The following is a 27,640-nucleotide window of genomic DNA, read 5'->3' as shown; positions in this document are numbered from 1 at the left end:
GTTTTATGGTAGCAATTCTATTAAAGTATCTGCAGTTTGAGCTTTTTATTTGACAAGAAAATTACGGGTTATAATAAAATCTAATACAAAAGTTACCAAAATTTTCCAAAGAAACTAAGACTTAAATTTTTGTAATACATCCATTGCATGTACAGTGCAATATTCTAAGTTTAATCACTCCACAGGCTTATTTTTGTTATGCACATAAAGCTCTTTTACTCTGAATCTGTCTGGCTCATTCATCCCCCCTCATTCATCTGATTGGTCAGTACTGGAGAACATAGTCTCATATACAGAATCTATCTGGATGGCTTTAATGTGTAGCGTCTGGTAGACTTGATTTGATTGGCTGAGGTTGGACTCATGATTTACATAGACTAGATTTATAGCGTTTGGGTTTTGGTCTCCTGATGAGCTCTCACTGACCTGAAAGCAAAGATGTTGAGAGTAATCAACAAGGAGAATGAGTTATGTGCATGGGAACACTTCATTTCCTGTCATTCTATTAGCTCACCCTGTTATGTCCTGTGCCTCTGGGTGATGCATTGGAAGAAGACGCTGAGAGACAATCTATATGTAGGAGAGCAGGTATCTGGCATTAGTACTGGCATCTTATAGCGAACGTGCAGCTTTCTTTTGAAAGAATAAATGCCAAAGTTTACAGAAAGGTATACCATATAAATAGTAATACAATCCGTGTGTGTGTGTGGTTACCTGTCAACACATGGCAAGTTTTTACTTGATTGTAGTGAAGTGCCAAAGACAGAACCAGAATAATCAGCAAGCCAAATACACACACGGAAATGTAGTTGTGCCGAGCTGGAAGAGTGATTTATAAAGATTAGCACTGTGTCTACAGATCTATAGTTATAGGGTAACATCCATACATCAATCTATCCATCTTCTACCGCTTACTCCTTCTTCAGGGTCACGGGGGAATCTGGAGCTATAGGGTAACAACCAGTGGTAAAGGTAATCAAAGCCATACACTCTTTTACATAGAATACATACAGTATATTGACCTCTGAAGATGACTTTATATGTTGGCCTACTCTTACTATAGCGTTAAGTTACATGACTCACAAGCCATGAAGTATTTGGGTAGGATGGGTTCCCGTCAAGGTTTCTTCCTGTAAAGCTGCTTTGTGACAATGTCTGTTGTTAAAAGCGCTATACAAATCAAATTGAATTGAACTGAAAAATCTATCACAACTCATAACAAAACTTTGAAAACTATATATCGTAGAGAACACAATATAATGCAACGTATATAATATAAATATTAAAATATGACCACATAAAGCGCTACATTTACAGATTAACTTTAAAAGAAGCTACACTACACGCATGTGACCGGCAGATGTCGCCCCTGTGTTGTGTTTTAGCGTTTTGAACCAATGACTCAATAAAGATATAAAGCTTAAAATCACACAACAAAACTGCCAGGCTGTTTGGAGACAGGAAGCGTAATTTGATTGGTCAATTTCAAATGACGCTTATTTAAGAATTTTGATTGGTTCATTACATCCGACGTCGGATTGCTGCAGACCAGACTTCAGAAACAGAGACCCGGAATTCAGGTAAAAGAAAAAAAAAAAAAGCTTTAGAATAAAACTTGTGAATGTTGATTGATATAAAGGGTAGTGACATGTATTGGGTAACATTAACGTCATCTAGATGTAATTTTCTTAGGCTTTTTTGTTATTAGCGAAGGCAATCGCTAGCTAGCTAGACAGCTAACCGTTGCTAGGCAACTTTCTTCTTTCTAACATCAGCTATGTGAAAGTTAACACGTCATTTTTTCCACTATAATCTTCTTGTTTATCAGTCTCAGTATATGCACTACTTCAGTCTAGACTGAAACACAAGTCAGATTTTTCTCCTGAGGACTGTAAAAATGTCCCAATAATCAATTTTTAAGACTTTTTTCTGTACATATGTAATCTGAGATTTTCAGAAAAATGTCAGAGACAGAAAAGCCAAGGTTTTTATCCCCATTTTACTATATATTTTTCTCTTAATGACATTTTTAGATTTTATATACTTATTATTTTATAAATCTTATGCTTGTAAAGTGACATTGACTCTTAACTTATTGTTCTTATTATTCTTTGTAGTAGTATTGGTACAAATTCACCCACAATAGGATTATTAGGAAAGTCAGATTCTATAAAACAGCAAATATTCAAGAAAAACCTCTTGCTGTAGGGTGCTGTAGGGATGATGTATTTTTGTAGGCCAACCAGGAAGTTAGCATTCCCTCGACAAAAAGCCGATAGGATTTTTTTCCATTAGCTCTTAGATTATTGCAGAACATAATCTCTGCTACTTCCAATTCTGGGTCAGGCGGTTTTGCCATTCTGCACATGTTGTGCAAGACAGCTGTGTCTTTGATGAAAAGAACAACCTTTTCTGGGGAATACTGGAGGTAACCTCCATTAGTGTAATGGCATCTCCAACTAAAATTTACCAATAAGTTTTATTCACTTTAGTTTTCACATTTTGAGTTATTTGTTTATTTTAAAAACTTTATTAAAAATATCTTTGATTATTACTTGATTGTAAACAGGACAAAATGTAATTGTAAATTAAAATGTAAATTATCGCCACTGACATTACTTTATTATTGCTCCTATAGTATAGTATGGTATAGAATAATAGAATGCAGTACAACCAATACCCCCTTATTAAAGATCTACATCCGTATGTCGTACTGCATTTCTGCTGGTGTTTGCTCATTGGTCATAGGAGTCATCAAGAATGGCTTTAAAGGATATCCTGAATCACCTAGCAGCCAACCATTTCGCCAACTTTCCTCCAGATCTGCACTGATGTGACTGCAATAAAGGCTTTTGTGGTAAGGACTATACAGTTAACACATAAGGCTATGAGATGATCATAATAGTATACTGTCAGGAACAAGTAATAACAAAATATGTTAACTATATTCCAGTAATTTTATTAATGGGTTATAATGGTGTATATTAATCATAATTGTATAAATATCCCTTAAAACCCAGGTGGTTAGTAATTTAAATAGATTGGAAATTAGTGGGTGCTATTAAACAAATGTTTAGGTTGTAACTGCAATGAAGCACTCAATAATTTATTTATTTATTAATTGAATGAAATCTGTCATCTAACCCTAACCTATCTTGTATTAAAAATGAAGGCATCATGTGTTGCCTCAGGCTACCGTGCCAACAAATCCCTTATAATCATATTATCTCCTACGGCCTGTACATTGAGAGCATGGGACCCTTTTTGGCACACATACGCCGCCTCATCCTCTCCACTAGGGGCCTACATTGGAAACGGTCAGCCATCCACTAGTCCAATTACCCCGGCATCCTACTTGCTCGGGAAAAACTCGGTTTTGATGGCTGAAAGCTCCTCTCCCCTTGGAAACCGAACGTAGGTAGGTGCGAGAGCATTGATTGTCTTGGCCACTTCTGTTAGATTTTTAGATATATGCCAGGCTGTAACATTTTTTCTATAGAAGCGACGTCAGTTAAGATAAGAAAATGCACTTAGGAAATGTTATTCTGAACTAGCTTTTGTCCTAAATGAGGTCCTAACTGAAAATGCCATGGTTACCAGACAGATAAGATAGGATACTAAAGTTAGGATCTTTCTGTAATACGCCCCAGAACAAGATTTTTACTGCTTGATGTTATTTGGCCAGCAAAGCAGACAGTAGCGGTATAAGCAGGACGTAAGCGGGAAAAAGGTTGACACATCCAAGTGACTGAGCCTGACACACACACACACACACACACACACAAACTAATGCTGCTACAAGCTTACCATGAGAATGTAAGTACACATAAACAGTGACTTTATAATGTAGAAAATAAAAATTAAAAGGTGACAAGTATTGTACAGTGCAATCGACATGTGTGAACGATGTGTGTGTGTGTGTGTGTGTGAGTGAAAAAGAAGAACTGAGGTGAAAGTCATAGTGAGAAATGGTCTTTGTGTGTGTGCGCATATGTGCTACCTTTATTTGAGGAACGGTTGCCAACATTTCTAGGTGAAGTGGCCTCGTGTTCAGCAGCTGCAGTCAGTGACGGTCGAGTTCCAGATCCTCTAGTCACCTGTGTGTGTGTGGGTGAGTGTGTGGGTGTGTGTGCATGTGTGTTACCTTTAACTGATATCCCTGGGCCAAAGGTTGTCAACAATGATGTTTGAAATGTTGCAGTGACTTGAGGGGCTGTGTGTTTGTGTGTGTGTGTGTGTGAGTGAGTGCGCAGGCATGTGTGAGTGGGGGGGGGGGGGGGGGGCGTCGGAAGGTGGTGTAAAAGAAAAAAGGGACAAAAAAAGAGAAATATAACATTCCAAAATAATCCGTAACATTTTTGTTCTTTAAAAAAATTTATAAAAATGACAGAATCCTTCCCATTTTAACGTCACTCAGATCAGGATCGCGGAACTAACAGCACTCATATTTTGTTCGTGGCCGGAATACTCAGAGCTGATGCTCTGTCTGTTCGCTACTAACAACATGGGGAAGTGCAAATTTAATGAAAATTGGCGATTGAACCAGTTTCGCAGCATGGCCGAAACGGTTACCAGGCAATGTATGTAAGTGTTTCAAACCCGGCACGATAGAAATCAAGGCAGTGGAATCCCACATGAAAAGTTGGTCTTCATCCCGAGTGGCATTAAAAATTATCAAGTCTAACTCGTCTTAAGCTGTAGGAACCCTGTTTAAATTCAGATTTAACCCTTTTAATTCACTTTGTTGCTCTTAATCTCAAGATTACCTCAACATCATCATAATATAAATAAGATTCTTATCATAATAATTACAAATTATTAGTTTTTCATGTTTATAGGAGAAATGTCCAAGTGTTGAAGTCGAACAATAAGCTTCTCCTTAATCGCTCCATATACAAACATGTTGTCTGTTTAAATCTTGTGAACCACTGATGACACTCAAAACTTCAACCGCTCAGCTCACGTTTCATAATTTACTTTTTTTTGTAAGATAAATGATGAAAAACAGAACAACTTCAAAGCAATTGAATAAAACAGGAAATATAATTTTTAGTATTGTAAAAATGTAAAAACGAGCCATGTTTCACCCAAATGGCTAAGAATTCTTACCGTCCAGCACTTTAAGGACCACTTCATGATACGTGTCAATGCCAGCTCTCTCTACTCCGCACCAGTACTTCCCCTCGTCTGACTTCTGAAGCCTGTTGATACTGACAGTAAATCGTCCTCCTCTGTCATATAGGGAGTATCGGTCCTTCTTGGCTATCCTCCCCACTCCTACAGATCGGATGAGGACGTCTTGGTCTCTACACTCGAGTCTGCAGAAGTATTTTATGTTTGTTGCGGCCCACGAGTGTGAACAGGTGAAGTTGAGTTGCTCGTTCTCCGTGCCCTTCAGCCTAAGAATAGCCGACATCTCTCTCTGGACAGCTGGAGAGATGGATGAAGATGCAAACTCATCAATACTATCATGTTCTGAAGAAAAACAGAGGATTCACCCCAAACTCACCAAAAAAGAGCCAGCTGAAGACATAGAGCTTCATCATGAGCGTTATTAACCTGACACCGCAACCGTGAAGTTAAAAGCATGATGGATGGTTTCGGAGGTTTTGTGTGTTAGAAGAATGGTTTCGTTATTAATTCACACTTCTCTGGCGGATTTAGAAGGTCTAGACACACTTCTCTTTTATCGTGTACTAATTATATGGTATGTCCCACAGTCCTTGGTTTTTGCAGGTGCATACAGTACATACCACCTACCACATTTTTATAGAGGTTTCTTTGTATTATTAACTATTGTGATTTGAAAGTCATGATGGATTTAGTGCTCTGGTGGCCATTTTACAATTCCCTGCTGACCGAGGGCGAAAACTGTCAAGATGACCCGATGTGCTGCTTTTAACTGCAAAACAACGTTCGCTAAAGGATGTGGAAGTGCCCACAGGTTGTAATTTATACAGACCATGTACCTATTAAGCATGCTCGCATTTTCAATTAGCAAGGGGGGGGGAAATGAGAGTCCAAACAAATAACTAATTACATGTATATAAAGACTGCATTGCGATACTGTATATGCAGACTTCTTTTTTTTTTAAGTGACTGGATGGGTAAAAATCACTCACCCAAAACAGATGATTTCCCAATACATATATATATATATATATATATATATATATATATATATATATATATATATATATATATATAACTGGATAGCTCATGACATCACCAACAGTGAGTTCAGAATGTTAGGGAAAACAAAGATGGCGGCACAGGAGCTTCACTGTTGGTGATGTCATGTCTGTTGGAGAGTTTTATTTATTTATTTGTTTATTTATTTATTTACATCAGTGTTCTCACCCACCAGCCAGCTCTCTGCTGTATCCATATGTTATGGATCCATAAGTACAGCTTGCTAGTGGATAGCTAGTGGATCCTTATGTATCCATAAGTACAGCTTGCAATCACTACAGCTCCCTAATGCCCAAATAATTCAAGCAAACAGCCACAATGAGCATTCACTCATTTCGCACCATTTTGCTTGTGAGAAAGAAATGGCTTTGTGCTGTTCAGACGAGATGAGGGTGACCATTTTAGGCAATATGTGCATCTGTAGCAAGTATTTCAAAGAATCTGACTACTCAGAATCTGTCCATAGCTAGCTACTTTGGCTATGATCTTAACAAACCATTTTATTTGTCTAACAATCACCCATCAAATCTTGTTAGCATTATGGTGCTGTTGAGAGTTTTCTTTCCAGGCTAGCCAGGCAGGGGCCTGCGACCAAAGACAGTAGACAAGGTTCTGGCAGTATTTTTATTAAAATCTCAAGAGTGTGGGCACTGCTCTGAAGTTCATCTAAAATCTACCAAAGTGAGAATGCCACAGGACAGCTATAAATATGGAAGCGGAAGAGAGAAAATATCATTACATAAAATTCATGTTGAAGACAGTTTGTGTTTATGCATTTGCTTTACATATCACACAGATTGAGTTTAGCAGAATGTAGTCATTTTCTTTAATCACAGGTTTATTGCTAGAGGATCTTCATTGTATAATTTGACATCATCATACAGTGTGTTGTAGAATTCAGCCAACATTTTATGGGGATCATCTCGTACAGTGTGACAAGTAACCATTTCTTTAATTATTACTGTTTGCAGAAAACTATTATTACTCTTCTTCCTATAATTGTTCAATTGATATGACTACACAACAAACACCAAATATTTTCTTGAAAAAAAAAAAATTAAATAGTACTGTTTTTCAGATTATTCAAAATCAAACAGGTTTTCCAGTACAAAACACTCACTTAAGCATAAATGTGTACACAAAATTTTTCCTTGTTAAATATGTTTAGAAAAATAAAATCCAAGGAAATTGTAAAAACAGAAGCAGCAGACTCGTAACTTTTAATGCACAAATTATTTGTACATTAATTCCAGCCCAGTTTGTAATAACCCTTTAAACTGATTTATTCACAATGGCCAAAGAGTATGTGGACACCTGACCACCACACCATGTGCCCATTCCAAAACCATTGAAAGTGAAAAACAGTTGGTGTCCACTTTGCTGTTATAACTACTTCCACTCTTCTGGGAAGGTCTTCCACTACATTTTACAGTGTAGCTATGGGAATTTGTGCCACACGAGCATTAGTGAGATCAGCCACTGATGCTGGGTGAGGAGGCCTGGGGTGCAGTCAGTATTCCAATTTTCCCCAAAGGTGTTCAGTAGGGTTGAAGTCAGGGCTCAACATCATGTCTTCATGGAGCTAGTTTTGTGCACAGGGGCATTGTCATGCTGGAATAGGTTTGAGTATCAGTTCCAGTGAAGGGACATTTGTAATTCTATAGAGTACAGAGACATTCTATACATTCTATTTGTGTGATTCCAACTTTGTGGGAACAGATTATGGAAGAACCATATATGGGTGTGATGGTCAGGTGTCCACAGACCTTTGGTCAAAGAGTGTATGATTGTAAATTGTGAATAAATCAATTTAAAGAGTTATTACAAAATGTGCTGGATTTAATATACAAATAATCTGTGCATTTCAAAAAATGCTGACTTGTAAAAAAACAAAACAACTAATAATAATAATAATAATAATAATAATAATAATAATAATAATAATAATCCTGAGTTTTGCAACTGAAACAAGTTGAAGCATAAATCCTTAAAAGTAAATGCAGTCAAAGGCGCAACCTACTGTCCATTTTTGAAACCATAGCATTTTAGAGAGGACAAAATCTGTTTCTTTACTGTGCAAAATGAACCAAAATGCTGTAAGTGGGAAAATATTAATAACAATATTAACCAGTTAAGTCAATACTGGAGTTAAAATAGAATTTTGGATTGCAAATCTTTTCTGTATGTTATACCCTTTTTATAGCAGTCTTCTTGTAATTTAAGTGGTGATTTACAGTAGTATATGGTATATACAAAACAGTCATGCAGAAAATGTAGAATTATTAAAATAATGGATGTAGTTTAAATATCCAACCAGTTGCTTGTCTTCTTTCTTTAGCTGTAGTTACCCATAATTGGGTAAATGTTCAGTTGACATTCATCCTGAACAGATCCTTGGAATTTTGTTTACTTCAGCTGCTGTAAATCACTGATGAATCTTCAAATGCAGGAGCAGCAGACCTGCACAAAAAGAAATACATCCGAAAGTGTTCAAAAGGATGAGGTAATAGTTAAGTTGTATTAAATTATTATTTAGTGGCCAAATAAGTGACTTACACATTCTGATCACATTGGTTTCACTAACCTGTAGGCAACACCAGTGTGATTAAATCTGATATTAGAATACTGATCTTCGTCCTCCTGAGTCTTTCCCACCACTTGGTCACGCTTGTGCTGGACAGTAGCATACTGAACCTCCTCAGCAGCCCCAGAGCCAGAAGTTTGCACTAGAGAACGTTCTGCCCTCCTGGGGTCACGATGGTGCTGTATACTGGCATAATGAACATCACTCTGATTGACCAGATCTGGATCAGGTGTTGGATTGTTGGTTGCAGCACTCAGGTTCACACTGCTGTAGGTATTTTCCTACATTTTAAAGACATTTTGCAGGTAATAAATGAGCCAATCATCTCGCAGTGAGAGAGTTAGGTGGTTAGATGTGTTTGTGCAGGTCATGATAGACTGGTATCTAGTATCTTTGGTATAGCTGGCTACAAGCTTAAGAATATCAATGATTAGTTGTATGTGCAAGTACATATACACTTCTAAACACAGGTCTTAAATGAGAAAACCATCTTAAAAACACCATTGTGTGCCATTCCATAGAGTTTTAGTTGACTTGCCTGACTTGACTTGGCATCTTCACTGGAACCTCCCCTACTCTTTCTCCTAAAAGTAATAATAATGTTATGGTTCACGTTGCAAACATTAAGCTAATGAAAAATGTTGATGAAAAAAGATGCATATGCTTACCTCATATATAAAACACCAAGGATGGCAAGTACACATCCACATCCAACTGTGACTCCAAGAATTGCGTACAGAACTACACTTCTTCCCCCTGTGTGCAGACAAATATTATTCAGCTAGAACTCATTCACCTTTATCAATGCTACAAAGTGTTATTTGTTATGATAACTGTAATACCGTTTGAAGTGAGAGGCACTGCAGCGGTGCTCTGACTCCCGAATTTATTCTGAGCCACACAGTAAAACCATCCACTGCTGCTGAACCTCAACGGGAAGCTGTAACTCTGTCCAGATCCTACAGGTGAGCTTTCATTCACCTTATACCAGTTGTAGGTCTCAGCAGGTGGGTTAGCATCACTGCTGCAGCTCAGAGTCACTACACTGCCCTCCACTATCTCACCAGAGGGACTGATGGACACTGAGACATTCTTAGGGGGATCTGAAAAAAGGGCAATAACAGAAACTTAAAAATAGTTAAGTGAGAACCAGTGGCTCAGTGGATATCAGTTAGTCACCTGCACAATCAGCCACTCACACAAAACGTTTACTGTTGTTTCAGAATATTTCTCTCCGTGTTGATTGCTGGACTTGCACTTGTAATCTCCACTGTCCTCATAGCTGATCTTGTTAACGGTGTAGGTTTTTCCTTTGATTTTAAATGATGTTCCTTTAAACCAGGTATACTCCACAGGTGGGTTGGCATTACTGCTGCAGGTCAGAGTCACTGAACTGCCCTCCACTATCTCACCAGAGGGACTGATGGACACTGAGACATTCTTAGGGGGATCTGAAAAAAGGGCAATAACAGAAGCTTAAGAATAGTTAAGTGAGAACCAGTGGCTCAGTGGATATCAGTCAGTCACCTGCACAATCAGCCACTCACACAAAACATTTACTGTTGTTTCAGAATATTTCTCTCCGTGTTGATTGCTGGACTTGCACTTGTAATCTCCACTGTCCTCAGAGCTGATCTTGTTAACGGTGTAGGTTTTTCCTTTGATTTTAAATGATGTTCCTTTAAACCAGGTATACTCCACAGGTGGGTTAGCATCACTGTTGCAGGTCAGAGTCACTGAACTGCCCTCCACTATCTCACCAGAGGGACTGATGGACACTGACACGTTCTTTGGAGGATCTAGAGATAGAAACACAAACTACACAGTATGAAGGGGTTTTTCGTTATTAATAACCAGACTATGAAAGCCATCGTTACTTCATGTTTTACTGCAGTAACACATTAATTTACCTAAAAATCAACACAAGTGAAATTACTGAAAAATGTCATAAAATCACAAACAGTATATTTTAATTATTTATATTTTCTTTTGGTCGTGTTAGAGATAGAAAAAAGTGTCAAGATGCAACTAAATAGTATTTATACTAGTATACAGGTGTGTATGAGTGTTCTAGTGTTCAAGTATGCTAGTGTTGGAGTGTGCAATAGTGCTAGCATGCAAGTCAGCATACGTTTACATTTATTCATTTAGCAGACGCTTTTATCCAAAGCGACTTACAAATGAGAAAATACAAGCAAAGTGATATATCAAGCAGAGAACAATACAAGTAGTGCTACCATACAAGATCCATTAATTGAGTTCCAGAAGAAGCAAAGTGCGCAGATTAGAGGTGTAAGTGCCAGAGTAATTTTATTTATTTATTTATTTATTTATTTATGGGTTGGTTAGGTGTTGACGGAAGAGGTGGGTCTTTAGCTTTTTTTGAAGATGGTGAGAGATTCTGTGATCCGGATTGAGGTTGGAAGTTCATTCCACCACTGAGGAACAGTTAGTATTAAAATGATCTTGAAAGAGCCCTTGAGCCACGCTGAGTAGGCACTACTATGCATCGGTCGTTGATTGATCGCAGATTGCGTGAGGGAATGTAAGCCTTCAGGAGAGTGTTGAGGTAGGGGGGTGCTGTTCCTGACCAGGTCTTGTAGGTGAGCATCAAGGCCTTGAATTTGATGCGGGCAGCTACAGGAAGCCAGTGGAGGGAGATGAAGAGGGGTTTGACATGGGTTCTCTTGGACTGGTTGAGGACGAGGCGTGCTGCTGCATCGTGAATCATTTGAAGGGGTTTGATGGAGCTGGCCGGGAGACCCGAGAGTAGTGAGATGCAGTAGTTCAGTTTTGAGATAACAAGAGCCTGGACTAGTATCTGTGTAGCCTGTTCGGTGAAATAGAGTCTGATTTCCTTGATGTTGTACAGGATGAACCTACAGGACCGTGCAGTTGTTCAGATGTGGTCTGTGAAGGTCAAGCTGTCATCGAGAATCACCCCAAGGTTCCTGGCCGTCCTGGTTGGCTTGAGTGTGGTTGAGCCGAGCTGTGGTTGATTGAGGGACAGGCTGGGATGATGAGAAGCTCAGATTTTGCCAGGTTGAGCTTAAGGTGGTGTTCCCTCATCCAGACCGAGATGTCCGACAGGGAAGCAGAGATGGCAAGCAACATGTATACTAATGTAAAAGTAATATGCTAATATTCACATATTTTACTGTTAGTATGCTAATTCACATGTATGCTAATATTCAAACAATCTAGCTTGCTAGTATGCTAACTCACATGTATGCTAACATTCAAACATACTAATGAGCTAGTATGTAAGCATGTTAATACACATGTATGCTGATGTTTAAGTATTTTAGGATGCTAGTACATTAATGTGTATGTATGCTATTCTAGTGTGCATTTATGCTAGTCTGTAGTTAGCCGAGTCTGTAAGCTTGCTTTATATTCTGCAAAGGTGTATTTAAACATAGTAATTCTAGTTAGCCATTGTGCAAGTATGCTAATACATTAATATTCTAGTAGGTGTAAGTGTGTCATACTGAAGCTAGTGGCATTGTGGAGTTTTAACCCAGATCAGACAGGTTTAACTCTAGATAACAAGAGAGAACAAGAAGAATCAGCCAGAGCTGAACAGAGAGAGAGAGAGAGACCGACCGCCTGCATGCCCACTTTAATTATTGACATGTAATTACACGTGTGGTTAATGAGTAGCTAATCTATAATAGATTAGATAATATAGATAATGTGTATATATTGGTGCATTGTATAGTTTTGGAGTGAGTTGGCTCTCTGAGATGTGAGCTGCAGGACTGATTCTCTCAGCAGTATTCTGTAGGATTAAAATCGTTAATCACGTACAGTGCAACCCTGATCCGAACACATCCAGTGAAACCTCATATCACCTGATGACTTGTTGGGTATAGGATAATAATTTAAAATGATATCATAACATATTTGTGTTGTTTGCTGTTTGTTACCGCTTGATTACTGATGGGATTTATTTTACATGTGGATTCAGCGTGAACTTTTAGTGTTGCTAGTTTTATGCGTGAATAAATAAATCTGTACTTACACTGGACATCAAGAGTGACAGCAGGGGAGCGATAACTTTGTCCCTGTACACCACACCTGTAATCGCCTGCATTATTCTGACTGACTGATGGAAAACGGAGCGAGTTATAGGAGGAGACGGAAAATAAAGGATGTCCATTTTTATTCCAGGTGAATGCTGGAGTGTCAGTCAGGCTGCAGGTGGTTTTACACGTGAGAGTGACTTCATCTCCCTCAACCACACTAACAGGAATCATCTCCACCTGAAGCTCTGTGAATGAGAGGAAAGAGATGAAACATGCAGTGCAGCCTGTGGGGATTATTGTCCTGTTATTAACTCTTATTATTTAGTTCTGAATCATAAACCTACTGCATATTTACTAGCAGATATTAGCTAGGTGGAGACATGCCTGATGCAGACATCCCACCCAGTAAAAACTCATTTCAGGGAGGTAGCTCCACCGCCACCCCTTTTGGCTTCATCAAGTAGGACATCAATAGAGTAGCTCCATAGCACCTAGCCAGCTAGTTTAAATAACATTAGCTATGCTAATAAACCAGTGACACCTGTTAGCTGTTAAACTCACCTCAACATGTCTTTTGCAATCATTTAACCCACCATGGGCAATCGAAAAGTCGCAGCTGCAAACAGTTTCAGCGAGAAAACTCATTATTTTTCACCCCGATTAAGCAGGGGAACACTTTATTGTAGTCTGGGGTGAAGTGGGTTTTGTATTTTCGATTTTTTTTTGGACACTTCAGCGTTACTGAACTACAGTGGTACACTGAACTGAGAGAGGTCGAAGATAAAACTGATACAGTAGGTCTGGTTAGCTGAAAGGGAGACCAATCAGGATCTGCTCTCTATCACTCTCTCACTACATCTTGTCACTCGCTCTCTGGTCTCTCCAGTGACCATCTATTACTAGACATTCTCCAGTCTCACTCGCTCTCAAAAAAATTGATTTCCAGAATATTGCATATGGGTGCTGTTCATTTCTTATTTGCGCATCCTTGTTTCCTTTCCTCGCTTCTTAGCTCCAACCCCTTAGGATGAGCGGGAAGGATGCAAGGATGAGATGTGAGGAGAGAGGAATTGAAGCAAGCCAAGTGGAAAATCCTCGCTCTCTCAAACGTCACTTCAGAGCCACGGTAATCAATGATGGCTGTGCTCCGCTGGAGGACCTCACTGCACTCCAGGGTCTGCCGTTATATTGTTAGAGCTCGGTTAATAACAACATTCTTAATAAAGCAAGATGCACTGATGGAAATGAATTAATGAACAATAGATAGTTTATCGCATCTTTTGTGCAGCTTTGCATATCCAAACATGCAATTACTTACAATACTCATTTTGAGCATATTATTATTTAATTATATTTCACACACAATTCCATCACATCATCAAAGGACTTCTTGTTTGAGATTGTGTCAGATGTGAAAGAGGAGGGGAATTTATACATGCATCAGGTTTATCACATAGGACACACCTGTGTATCTTCGCTCCTAGCTCCTCTGGAAGCTTCCCCACTCCTCGTTCCTCGTCTCTTTGAGGTGCAATTAGAGAATTGTTGTGTCCTTCAAGATGGCTGATTTCGATTGATTTCTGGGTCACGGGCTGGAGGACGGAGGAGCGAGGAAACGAGGAAGCATCAGTTTGAGTGTGGAGAAACAACCTATAATTTGCGGGCATCAGGGAGCCACTATCGATATGCAGGAGAGTCCCGGAACTTCCAGGAGAGATGGGATGTCTGTTAATATCTATGCTATTTAACTATGCTTTTAATATAAAACACAATGTACAGTTGTGCCCAAAAGTTTGCATACCCCTTGCAGAATCTGCTAAATCTTAATACTGTTAGCAAAATAAGACGGATCATAAAAATCCCATGTTGTTGTTTATTTAGTGCTGTCCTGAATAAGCTATTTCACATAACAGATATTTACATATAGTCCACAAGACAAGATAATAGCTGAATAAATCAAAATTACCCCGTTCAAAAGTTTACACACCCTTGATTCTTAATACTGTCTGTGTTACCTGGATGATCCACGATTGTGTTTATGTTTTGTGATAGTTGTTCATGAGTCCCTTGTTGGTCTTGAGCAGTTAAACTGCCCACTGTTCTTCAGAAAAATCCTCCAGGTCCTGCACATTCTTTACTTTTCCAGCATATTCTGTATATTTGACCCCTTTCCAACAGCGACTATATGATGTTGAGATCCATCTTTTCACACCGAGGACGACTGAGGGACTCGCACATGACTATTACAAAAAGGTGCAAACATTTACTGACGCTCAAGAAGGCAACACGATACATTAAGAGCCAGGGGGGTGTAAACTTTTGAACAGGATGATCGGTGTAAATTGTTATTATTTTGTTTAAAGATCTTTTTTTTTTTCATTTAGTACCGCCCTTCAGATGCTAAATAAGATAGTTACATGTCCCCCAGAAGACAAAATACTAACCATTTACACCGATCATCCTGTTCAAAAGTTTACACCCCCCTGAGTCTTAATGTATCGTGTTACCTTCTTGAGCATCAGTGAATGTTTACTCTGGATCCACCTAGAACCTGACCAGGATAAATTGGTTACTGAATAGAGGAATGAACTGCATGATACTGCATGTAGACTGAAACTCACACATTTAAAAAGTAGTTGCTCAGTTAATCAGTCAGTTACAAGATGCTGAATATCATTAACGTTAACTTGGAAAATGTTTACATTAATATTTTACAGCTTCAACTCAGCTGACATATTGGTGAGTTTTGTAGCTTCTGTTACTGATAACTAGCTAGATAACTAAAGCTAATGCTAGTGCTCACAGAGCTCTTTATCAAGACAAATGTTTTCTTTGTAGAAAATCATGGTAGAAGTGTGTCAGTTTAAAATATTATTTTAATAATGAATAAAGTACAGTGTGTTATTTCAGCTGATGGGACTTACCTATGACAGAAAGATTAACTCCATCTCTACCCTGATACTTTCCTCCACTTCTTCTTGTTATAAATCTGAAGTAGTATTTGCCTCGGTCCTGTTCTGTCACATCACTCAGTCTGAGACTGCAGTTACTCCGTTTGTCTCCGAGGTATTGAACCCTGCCTGTGTACTTTGGGTCTGAAGACAGATCAGGAGGCTCTTTATCTGTAACCAGCTCTCTGCTCCAGAAAACTGTCTGAACTCTGTAATCATCTGGATATGTGTAATTGCAGCCCATGGTTAATGTAGATCCCCTTAGAGCACAGATGTTGCTCTGTGTGTAAGACACACCCCACCCTGGCTGGGAGAGAACTCCTGTAACAAGAAATACAGAAATGTGTTGATAATGCATGTACAGGTCTCAGACAGTGAGAAAGCCTGCGTAAACTCTCCACTGCAAACATCTGAGCTCATTTATAACTCAAAGCTACACAGGTCATGCAGTACAGCAGGAGAGAGAGAGAGAGTGTATGTGTTTGTGTGTGTGTGTGTGAGAGAGAGAGAGAGAGTGTCTAAGAGAGAGAGACAGAGAGAGAGAGAGAAATGCAGAAAAGAGGAACTTAACAGAACTGCTGAACAAACACTAATAGCATAACACACAAGGATAAAATAAAAGCATACACAGTTATATATATTTATGAGAAATAAAATGGTGTACATTTGCAAATGACTCACCTGAAACCATGAGCAGAAACAGCAGAGAAAGGGGAGGAGTCAGTCTGAGTGATGTCATCAGTGCTCCCTGTATAATCATCACATGGAAAAATACTGTTCAGTTTTAAAAACGCCCTTAAATCTGCGGTGTGTTCATAATTGTAAAGCAAAGTGCTGTGGGTTTACACCTGCAGATACATTAATATGCGATATTAAATGTATACACACGTGAAATTTGCTTTTTTTCTTCTTCTTTTTTTTTTTTGAAAGAATCATTTGGGTGAATTGGATGAATCAATTCCCAAATGAGAACAAATCAAATTGTTTTTACACAATAATTAAAAAATCTGCATTGAAAATGTTTTGTTATTCCATTTTAACTACATTTATCCAAGTCTTCAAATGATAATATTTACATCCTTTACTGTGCACAGTGTTTAGATGTGTGTAGTCTCTGTGAGTACTGAATCAACTGAATCAAATCTCACAAAACAGTCCTTGAATCAAATCAGTAAAATGAGACATATTGCTCTGAGACATGTTTTGTAATAGAAATGAATAAAAAAAGTCAACTTAGACTTGACTTATAAAGAGTACCCGCTTTAATTTCAGTTATTATGCGAATAATTGAGAAATTTAATTGTAAAATTCAAACTGAATAAATTGCTAAAAACTTTTCTGACCTCATTAAGAGATGTTCATCTCCTGCATCCAGAGAACAAAAACAGAAATAACCCGTGCAGCTCTGAGGGTTTAAACTGTTCAACTAGTCCAAGGTCACATGTGTTGCTGTTTAACTTTAACACAGACTGGCATGTTTCTTCCTCTTTCTTTACTAAATAAGTTTTCCTTCCTCTACATGTTAAGAAATGCTTACAGTTAAAACTCTTCTTTCATTTTTACCCTCTGTGTTCTCTATGGGAATCACACTAGAGACACAGTCTGTCTTTTGATTTGTATTTCATTTCCTAAAATAATTGACTGATTTATATATTTATAATATTTATTTCTAAGTAAGCTGTAAGTATGTAATCAGGCTGGATATCTGTCTGTAGGTATAGTATATGTGTATTTAAATTTTATTCATTGATTAATGCATTCATTTATTTAAAAAACATTCAACATTTTTTTATTGTTAAAAATGTTTTTTAGGATACAAAAACATTTTGTTAGGATACATGGCATCATGGACTCTATCAAATATCAACAGATATTAAATGAAAACCTGACTGCCTCTGCCAGAAAGCCTCAAATGGGCCGTGGTTGGATCTTCCAGCAGGACAATGATCCAAAACATCATCAAAATCAACCCGAAAATGGTTTACTGACCACAACATCAAGGTCCTGCCATGACCATCCCAGTCCCCTGACCTGAACCCCATAGAAAACCTGTGGGGTGAACTGAAGAGGAGAGTCCACCAGCGTGGACCTCGAAATGTGAAGGATCTCGAGAGATTCTGTATGAAGGAACGCTCTCAGATCCTTCGCCATGTATTCTCCAACCTCATCAGGCATTATAGGAGAAGACTCAGAGCTGTTTTCTTGACAAACGGAGCTAGCACAAAGTATTGACTACCACTTTCCACTTTACTGCACAATAGGGGGAGCATGCCGCAGTACTCTGCATTTAAGATATTTTAAGAACAAACAGGCGATGGGCGATATTTATTGCTCCTAAGATGTTAAACATTTTCAACACATTATTTTATAAACAATTTTACTGTCTTTTAGTAGATTATTAATTGTGTTGAAGCACCACTGTAGCTCAGTGCTGATTCAGGATCAGTTTCCTCTATTTTTTTTTTTTTATAAAGATATTAGTCACAAAATCTGACCCCAGACTAGCACTCCTCTCTCACTCACTAACACATACACACACACACAAATATGATGTGTTCATTGTAGCAGTGTGACGTTTGATGGCATCTAACTTTTATTTACAATGGCCATTATACGCAAGCATTATTTTGAGGTAAACATTTTAAAGTAAAACCCGAACAGATCACCTACTACCTCTGACATTTGTGTTGCTTAATTCACGGCAGATTATAACATTTCCTGTGTGCAATAAATAAGAGGAAAGAGGAAGAAAAGAGTTATTTTGAAAAGTAACACTGTCTACTTCATGTGTGATGTGGCAGTTATCTACCACAGTATGTTATTACAACTTTAGAAGGAGATATAAAACTGTAGACTTCAACTAACTGGTAGACACTACCATGTTATTAGCCTACCTGATTTGGTCAAATGTACTTAAGCAATTAAAAATGTCTCATTTCTAAAATAAAAAAAAGCACAGTTATGAAAACGCCACGTGACAAACACTACAAGGCAAGCAAGAAAGTTCTGCATTAAATGTAACTCTAAACTGATCAAATGTGCAACCTATTAATTTGTCGAATAGCAGATAGCTGTTATCTAAGAATTAATAGAATAGAATAGAATAGAATGCCTTTATTGTCACTATACACATGTACAATGAAATTAAGAGCCACTCCTTTTTTTTTCTGTGCCAACATGTACATAAAATAAATACTAAATACTATAGACACTATATAAATACTATAGACACTATATACCTATACTGTGAAATCAGTACATGTGTGTTTAAAATGGTTATAGCTTTTGGGAAAAAACTATTCTTGAATCTATTAGTCCTTGTTCTGATGCACCTGTAATGTCTCCCTGAGGGCGAAACAGATCAGAGCCAGGGTAAACAGATCAGAGCCAGGGTGAGAGCTGTCCTTAATGATAGTTTTTCCTCTGCTGACGCAACGGGAGGTGTAAATATCCATCAGGGAGGGGAGAGGGCAGCCGATGATCTTCTGTGCTGCTCTTATTACTCTCTGAAGCCTCTCCCTGTCTGCCACGGTGCAGCTGCCATACCATATCGTAATACAGTATGTCAGCAGGCTCTCGACGGACGAGCGGTAGAAGGTCAGCAGCAGATTGGGATCCAGATTGTACTTCCTGAGAACCCTCAGGAAGTGGAGCCGCTTTTGAGCCTTCTTAATAACCGCTGTGATGTTGTCCGTCCAGGAGATGTCAGCGGAGATAAGGACGCCAAGAAACCGGAAGGTGTGGACCCTCTCCACACACTCACCCTTGAGTGACCAATTTGGTGATGAGAGTATTCGGAATGATTGTATTAAAAGCCGAACTGTAATCCACAAAAATCATCCGGATGTAGCTCTGTTGCTGCTCTAGATGTCTCAACACGGAGTGGAGAGCTACGGCGATAGCATCCTCCATGGATCTGTTAGCACAATATGCAAACTGATGAGGATCGAAGTCTGGGGGGAGGTAGTCCTTGATGTGCTGAAGAACCAATCTCTCAAAGCACTTCATAATAACTGGAGTGAGGGCCACAGGACGATAATCATTTAGGCTAATGGTGGGAGACTTCTTTGGCACTGGAATGATTGTGGCTGATTTTAGGCAGGACGGGATGACTGCTTGGGCCAGGGAGAGATTGAAGATTCTGGTAAAGATGTAGGCAAGCTGGTGGGCACACGATCTGAGCACCTTACCAGGTACTCCGTCTGGGCCAGCAGCCTTCCTGGGGTTCACTGCCAGAAACATCTGTCTAACATCGTGTTCCCTCACAGTAAATAGAGTGGAGCAGAAACCAGGAGGGGATGGACGCAGGGCTGGACTGGTTCAGGAGCCAGATGAGGGTGGAGGCAAGGCTGGAGCGGATGAGTGCTGTTGTTGTGATGTTTCAAAGCAAGCAAAGAAGCAATTTATCTCTTCTGCCAGCATCGCACTCAGGTCTCCTGTTGTCGCATCACGGCCTCTATAGTTTGTGATGTCTTGTATGCCCTGCCACACCTCCCGTTTATTTTTACTGGACAGGTGGGACTCTATGCTCCTCTTATGGTCCGCCTTAGCTTCCTTAATACCACCTGTCAGGTTGGCACGAGCGGCTCTATACAGAGCTCTATTACCAGACCTGAAGGCAGTATCGCGGGCTCTGAGGAGTGTGCGGACCTGGTTGGTCATCCAAGGTTTCTGGTTTGGGAAAACCCGAATGTTTTTGTCCACAGTCACATTTCCGATACAGAACTTGATATAGTCCAGTACCGTTCCTGTTAACGTTCTAGCTCCTGGTGTTCAAATAAATCCCAGTCTGCCTGTCTGAAGCAGTCCTGTGGTTTGGAGAATGCATCGTCAGTCCAGGTGGTAACAGTCTTTGTAGTTTGACTTTGTAGTCTTTGACACTGCGTCTGAGGGGGGTGTAGGCAGGGGAGAGCAGGAGGGAGAGATGGTCCGGTTGGCCGAGGTGGGGGAGAGGTATGGCTCTATACGCATGCTTAATGTTAGAGTAAACATGATCCAGAGTGTTCTCCCCTCTAGTAAAACACTTAAAATTTTGATAAAATTTTGGGAGTACAGTCTTCAAGTTCGCCTTATTAAAGTCTGCTGCAATTATGTGAACACCGTCGGGGTAAGCCCGCTGCTGTTCGTTTATGGTGTTCAACAGGAGAGAGGGCGCTGTGTTCACATTGGCGTCGGGTGGAATATACACAGCCGTGATAATCACTACTGTTAGCGCTCTCGGTAGAAAAAAGGGCCGACATCTTACAGACATGTACTCGATGTCAGGGGAACAATGTTTATCTATCATTGTTCCGTTATTACACCAGTTCTCATGCACATACATACAGAGCCCCCCCCGCCCCAGCTCTTACCGGAGTCCTCAGTCCTGTCCCAGCGAAGCATAGTACGACCTGCTATCTGCATGCTAGCATCGGGTATCCCAGGATGAAGCCAGGTTTCAGTGATAATCAAAACACAACAATCACGAACGTAGCGATTTCCAGCTAGTTGTAATTCCAAATCGTCCATTTTATGCACTAGGGATCTAGCATTGGAGAGAAACAGGCTCGGTAAAGGTGGCTTGTGTGGTTGTTTTCTTAGCCTTAACATAACACCGGACCTGCATCCCCGCTTCTGCTTCCTCTCCCTCCTCCGTCTGCGCCGCCTCCTGGACCCGACAACAATCCACGGAGAGCCCGGTAATCTCGCTATGTTGTCTGGGATGTTGTGCGTGTGATGAAAGACTCTCGCAATAGGTATCTGGTGCTGGTCCCCAATATCCATAAGGTTCTGGCTTGTGTAGCGAATTTTCGCAGAACCGATAATACACAAACAAGTAATAAAGAAATAGTAAAAAACTAACAAAAAAGAGCACTGAAAAGGAGAGCTGTGAGCCGCTGCGACTGTGCGCGCCGCCATTTGAATCTTATAACTTATATAACTTATAATTCAATTTAATTTTTATTTAAACTTTCATAAGCATAGTAATGTGATACTTAGAAATGCTTTTTTTTATTTATTAAGATTTAAAATGTTTTCATCTTTTTAAAATGTAGTATAAATTGTGACATCACCAGTATTTCCACTTCAAAATATGGCGGCTTTCATGACCCACAGGAACAATTCTACCTTTGGCCACTAGAGAGCACCCAGACTGTCAGCGCAGAACTTTTTCTTCTGTTGTCTTTCTCCATTTCGTGTTTCACCATTCTCAGGTGTTTTCATTTTCCTGACTGATTAGTGTTCCTATTTAAGTTGCCTGCCGCCCCCCCGCCCGCCCGCCGGCCGCCGGAGAATTGTATTAAGTTAGGTTATGTTTCTGAGTTTTTACCTTTATGATGTTGTTTCAAGCCTTATAAGACTGTGTGTGAAAGGGAAGTTATGTTTTACAAGACAAAATAAAACTGTGACAAGAATAAAGCAGGTCAAAAACGTCATGAATTTTTATTTAAGAACAGAAGTTCTTAACACACATCTCACCCTGGCTTGTTTGTTTTATAGTAAAATCCGGCTGGATTTCACGTCAGGTGATATTAACCTGGCATCCTGAAGTGAGCAATGATCATGGATCAATACAAACACAATAGATTTATTTCAGTTTTATTTATTTTCAGTTTATTTTAACAAGATTTTTAAAAGGTTTCGCAGTTTCATGAAGCAGTGTTTCAAACGCGGCCATCACTAAGAAATAGAAAAATGGTAATCAGATACAGTTAATGTATGAGAGTGGCTGAGTAGTTGCCATTGAATAATAAATTGTCTGCTAATCCGATATCATGACATGACTGTATATTAGCTTCTGTTTTGTGTTATAGAAACCTTGCTTTGTTTCTATTTGGAGAAGGTGGAGAAGGTTCACATCATGCTGTATGTAAAGGACCATAATAAGGATTCGAGTCCAGGAGTTCCCACCACCCTAACCTCCACCCTCCTCTGCTCCACAGCGTATTATAACTCATTATAAATAAACCATACTGAGAGTTTTTACATCATATTTATTGTGTAAAATGTACAAAACGTTATCAGCACACATTTTTGCACGGTGTCTTAGTTTAGCAGGTAAAATATAAACAAAATAATTATTAAAACAGGACAAAAACCTATAGTACACATTTAGTAAAAGAATCAATCAACAGCACATGCAGTCACACACAATATATTGTTCATAGAAGTAAAGCTCTCATTTTTCAGCTATTTGAAGTTTGAATTAATATTTATCCAAAGCGCTTTCTCTCTCTCTCTCTCTCTCTCTCTCTCTCGACATGGTGTTGATGTTGACGATCTCACTGTTGCTTTCTTGCAGGCTAGAAAAACAAACCGTGAGTTGGAAATGTTGAACAAACACACGTATAATACTACAGAAGTCCAGAAAGGCCATGAGTGTTTTTTCCTTGCGATAACAAAAGTTGTTTTCCAAGATCACGTAACATTTAGCATTACATCATTGTGGCCTTAACTGCTTTAAAACTTCAGATTTTATTAATCAAAAGATGAATATTTTTAATTTATTTGATTACAAGCAAAGTGACAAACAAACGGAAACACTCACTGTTAAAGTATCGTAATCAGGAGAGATGGACTGAAAATCCAGAGCTGTGTACGGGTCTTCAGGAGGACTCAGGTGAACGGTCTGTGTGAGAGAACGAGAAATAAATCATGTGTTCATCATTCTTAGTGATTCTTTCCAGATCTGAATGCCTGAAGTGCATCTCTGAAGACACTTACTGCAAGCGTGTCGTACACGTCATTGGAGGACCTGGTCTGAAGATCAAGAGCTGTGTACGGGTCTTCAGGAGGACTCGGGTGAACGGTCTGTGTGAGAGAATGAGAAATAAATCATGTGTTCATCATTCTTAGTGATTCTTTCCAGATGTGAATGCCTGAAGTGCATCTCTGAAGACACTTACTGCAAGCGTGTCGTACACGTCATTGGAGGACTTGGTCTGAAGATCAAGAGCTGTGTACGGGTCTTCAGGAGGACTAGGGTTATTGATCTGTGTGAAGATTATAAAGAATGTGTTTGATGTTTTTCTTTTTTTAGGAATTCCTCCAGATCTGAATGTCTGAAGAAAGAAGCTTGCATTCTGTGACTTAATACATTACAGCATTTTCTACTGTAGCTTTGTTTAGTGATGAAAAGTGCCACATTTTGTAGAAAAAGCTAAAAGTCAGGTTTGTGAGACTAGACCCTGGTGTTTCCTCAGTTCATTATGATTATCACTCTCTATTGTGCTGTTTTGAAGGTAATCATGAGGGGTTTATGTTGCCGTCCAAAGTGGTTACCAAAAACAAATTACTATTGAAGCGATAAGTCACACTGTACCATTCCATCCTGTTACAGTTCACTTACCTGACTAGACGATGATACCTTGGTGTCATTTATTGAACCTCCTCTTCTCTTGCTCCTAAAAAGTAACAACAAGAGGGTTCAGATCACAGATATTGTAAGCAAGTTGAGGAAAAATACACATGCTCACCTCATACATAAAACACCAATGATGGCAAGTAAACATCCACATCCAACTGTGACTCCAAGAACTATGTACAGAACTACACTTCTGCCCCCTGTGTGCAGACAAATATTATTCAGCTAGAACTCATTCACCTTTATCAATGCTACAAAGTGTTATTTGTTATGATAACTGTAATACCGCTTGAAGTGAGAGGCACTGCAGCGGCGCTCTGACTCCCGAATTTATTCTGAGCCACACAGTAAAACCATCCACTGCTGCTGAACCTCAATGGGAAGCTGTAACTCTGTCCAGATCCTACAGGTGAGCTTTCATTCACCTTATACCAGGTGTAGGTCTCCACAGGTGGGTTAGCATCACTGCTGCAGCTCAGAGTCACTGAACTGCCCTCCACTATCTCACCAGAAGGACTGATGGTCACTGACACGTTCTTTGGAGGATCTAGAGATAGAAACACAAACTACACAGTATGAAGGGGTTTTTCGTTATTAATAACCAGACTATGAAAGCCATCATTACTTCATGTTCTACTAGGATTTCTTTAGTTAATTCTGATGTCCGGTGAAACTATCATGTGAATAGCTTCATTGGAAATATATTTACTGAAAAAAAATGTTGACGTGTTCAATACTTATTTCCCCCACTGTACATTCGGCAGGTTCCATTTATAGAGGTTTTTAGAGCTCAGTTGAAAACGTATGTTTTTAACCTACCTTTTGAAGGAAAGGAAAGGAATCTTGAGTACTTGTCTCAGTGTTTGTAGGCAGATTAATTGTTATTTGGTATTTTTTATTATATTGCTCTTTATCTTTTACTATTTACTTTTTATACACTTTTCTAAAATAATTGTGAAGCACTTTTTTCTTTAAATGTGTATATAAATCAATAAAAGTTGAAGTTGAAAGTGCAACCCTGATCCGAATACATCCAGTGAAACCTCATATCACCTGATGACTTGTTGGGTGTAGGATAATAATTTAAAATGATAATCATAACATATTTGTGTTGTTTGCTGTTTGTTACTGCTTGATTACTGATGGGATTTATTTTACATGTGGATTCAGCATGAACTTTTAGTGTTGCTAGTTTTATGAGTCAATAAATAAATCTGTACTTACACTGGACATCAAGAGTGACAGCAGGGGAGCGATAACTCTGTCCCTGTACACCACACCTGTAATCGCCTGCATCCATCTGACTGACTGATGGAAGACGGAGCGGATTAGAGGAATTGACTGAGAATAAAGGACGTAGATTTTTGTGCCAGGTGAATGCTGGAGTGTTAGTCAGGCTGCAGGTGGTTTTACACGTGAGAGTGACTTCATCTCCCTCAACCACACTAACAGGAATCATCTCCACCTGAAGCTCTGTGAATGAGAGGAAAGAGATGAAACATGCAGTGCAGCCTGTGGGGATTATTGTCCTGTTATTAACTCTTATTATTTAGTTCTGAATCATAAACCTACTGCATATTTACTAGCAGATATTAGCTAGGTGGAGACATGCCTGATGCAGACATCCCACCCAGTAAAAACTCATTTCAGGGAGGTAGCTCCACCGCCACCCCTTTTGGCTTCATCAAGTAGGACATCAATAGAGTAGCTCCATAGCACCTAGCCAGCTAGTTTAAATAACATTAGCTATGCTAATAAACCAGTGACACCTGTTAGCTGTTAAACTCACCTCAACATGTCTTTTACAATCATTTAACCCACCATGGGCAATCGAAAAGTCGCAGCTGCAAACAGTTTCAGCGAGAAAACTCATTATTTTTGACCCCGATTAAGCAGCTTCAACTCAGCTGGCATATTGGTGAGTTTTGTAGCTTCTGTTACTGATAACTAGTTAGATAGCTAAAGCTAGTGCTCACAGAGCTCTTTATCAAGACAAACGTTTTCTTTGTAGAAAATCGTGGTAGAAGTGTGTCAGTTTAAAATATTATTTTAATAAAGAATAAAGTACAGTGTGTTATTTCAGCTGATGGGACTTACGTGCGACAGAAAGATTAACTCCATCTGTACCCTGATACCTTCCTCCATCTGTCTTTGTTATAAGTGTGAAGTAGTATTTGCCTCGGTCCTGTTCTGTCACATCACTCAGTCTGAGACTGCAGTTACTCCGTTTGTCTCCGAGGTATTGAACCCTGCCTGTGTACTTTGGGTCTGAAGACAGATCAGGAGGCTCTTTATCTGTAACCAGCTCTCTGCTCCAGAAAACATTCTGAACTGTGTAACCATCTGGATATGTGTAATTGCAGCCCATGGTTAATGTAGATCCCCTTAGAGCACAGATGTTGCTCTGTGTGTAAGACACACCCAACCCTGGCTGGGAGAGAACTCCTGTAACAAGAAATACAGAAATGTGTTGATAATGCATGTACAGGTCTCAGACAGTGAGAAAGCCTGCGTAAACTCTCCACTGCAAACATCTGAGCTCATTTATAACTCAAAGCTACACAGTGAGAAGCTACACAGGTCATGCAGTACAGCAGGAGGGACAGAGAGAGAGAGCAAGAAAGAGAGTGAGAGAGAGATGCAGAAAAGAGGAACTTAACTGCTGAACAAACACTAATAGTATAACGCACAAGGATAAAATAAAAAATATGCACCTATATGTGAAAAATAAAAATGCTAATGCAATTTTGGAAATGACTCACCTGAAACCATGAGCAGAACCAACAGAGAAAGGGGAGGAGACAGTCTGAGTGACATCATCAGTGCTCCCTGTATAATCATCACATGTGGAAAAATACTGTTCAGTTTTCATGTCATAAAAACATCCTTAAATCTGTGTTAATAATTATAAAGCAAAGTGCTGTGGGTTTAAACCTGCAGTTACATTAACTATCCATTACAGGTGTGCCATGCGTTGTATAGTTCAGTGTGTGTGAGTAAAAAAAATGTAAATCCTCCCCTTAATATGCGAAACTACGTGTATACACGCATTTGACACTTGCATTTTTTTTCTTTTTTTTTCTTTGAGAAGGATTCATTTGGGTGAATCGGATGAATCGATTCCTAAATCTGAACGAATCTATTTGGGTTTTTTTTTACACAATAATTCAAACAATCTGCAATAAAATGTTTTGCTATTCCATTTAATTTGCATGTATCTAAGTCTTCGAATTGTAATATTTCCATCCTTTACTGTGCACAGTGTTTAGATGTGTGTAGTCTCTCTGAGTATTGAATCAACTGAATCAAATCTCACAAAACAGCCCTTGAATCAAATCAGTAAAATGAGACATATTGCTCTAAGACATGTTATGTAATAGAAAATTGATTTAATTTCAGTTATAAAGCGAATAATTGAGAAATTCAATTGTAAAATTCAAACTGAATAAATTGCTAAAAACTTTTCTGACCTCATTAAGAGATGTTCATCTCCTGCATCCAGAGAACAAAAACAGAAATAACACGAGCGGCTCTGAGGGTT

The 27,640-nt window shown here is 39.1% G+C and overlaps 2 protein-coding genes and 2 long non-coding RNA genes across 5 annotated transcripts; 1 reads left to right on the top strand and 3 right to left on the bottom strand.

Annotated features, from left to right (window-relative positions):
• Window positions 1–242: 242 nt before the first annotated feature.
• LOC128601897 (CMRF35-like molecule 7) lies at window positions 243–5,554 on the bottom strand. Its single transcript, XM_053615328.1, has 6 exons — window positions 5,510–5,554; window positions 5,110–5,430; window positions 4,145–4,213; window positions 715–819; window positions 515–570; window positions 243–426 (listed from the first exon to the last, which is right to left on the bottom strand). The coding sequence occupies exons 1-6, from the start codon at window positions 5,544–5,546 to the stop codon at window positions 250–252; spliced, it is 765 nt and encodes a 254-aa protein (XP_053471303.1). The 5' UTR covers window positions 5,547–5,554; the 3' UTR covers window positions 243–249.
• LOC128601902 (uncharacterized) lies at window positions 857–17,073 on the top strand. 2 transcript variants are annotated; one of them, XR_008384760.1, is made up of 6 exons: window positions 857–1,580; window positions 2,749–2,857; window positions 3,173–3,418; window positions 3,651–3,816; window positions 13,817–15,543; window positions 15,715–17,073. It is a non-coding gene; the product is annotated as an uncharacterized LOC128601902 (long non-coding RNA). The 2 variants fall into 2 exon arrangements; XR_008384761.1 differs by lacking the exons at window positions 3,173–3,418; window positions 3,651–3,816 and having other exon boundaries at window positions 861–1,580.
• On the bottom strand, window positions 8,488–27,640 carry LOC128601901 (B-cell receptor CD22-like). Its single transcript, XM_053615334.1, has 13 exons — window positions 27,570–27,640; window positions 26,862–26,928; window positions 26,197–26,544; window positions 25,324–25,572; window positions 24,461–24,646; window positions 12,801–12,884; window positions 10,324–10,575; window positions 9,976–10,227; window positions 9,619–9,879; window positions 9,445–9,532; window positions 9,315–9,360; window positions 8,777–9,057; window positions 8,488–8,652 (listed from the first exon to the last, which is right to left on the bottom strand). Exons 2-13 carry the CDS (start codon window positions 26,917–26,919, stop codon window positions 8,604–8,606), a joined length of 2,154 nt encoding a protein of 717 aa, XP_053471309.1. The 5' UTR covers window positions 26,920–26,928; window positions 27,570–27,640; the 3' UTR covers window positions 8,488–8,603.
• Window positions 15,991–17,552, bottom strand: LOC128601904 (uncharacterized). The gene is made up of 3 exons (XR_008384763.1): window positions 17,099–17,552; window positions 16,437–16,503; window positions 15,991–16,076 (listed from the first exon to the last, which is right to left on the bottom strand). It is a non-coding gene; the product is annotated as an uncharacterized LOC128601904 (long non-coding RNA).

The sequence above is a fragment of the Ictalurus furcatus genome, chromosome 26, assembly GCF_023375685.1.
Source record: "Ictalurus furcatus strain D&B chromosome 26, Billie_1.0, whole genome shotgun sequence".
Lineage (NCBI taxonomy): Eukaryota > Metazoa > Chordata > Actinopteri > Siluriformes > Ictaluridae > Ictalurus > Ictalurus furcatus.
The sequence above is the reverse complement of the archived record's forward strand: the minus strand, read 5'-3'. Positions and strand labels throughout refer to the sequence as shown.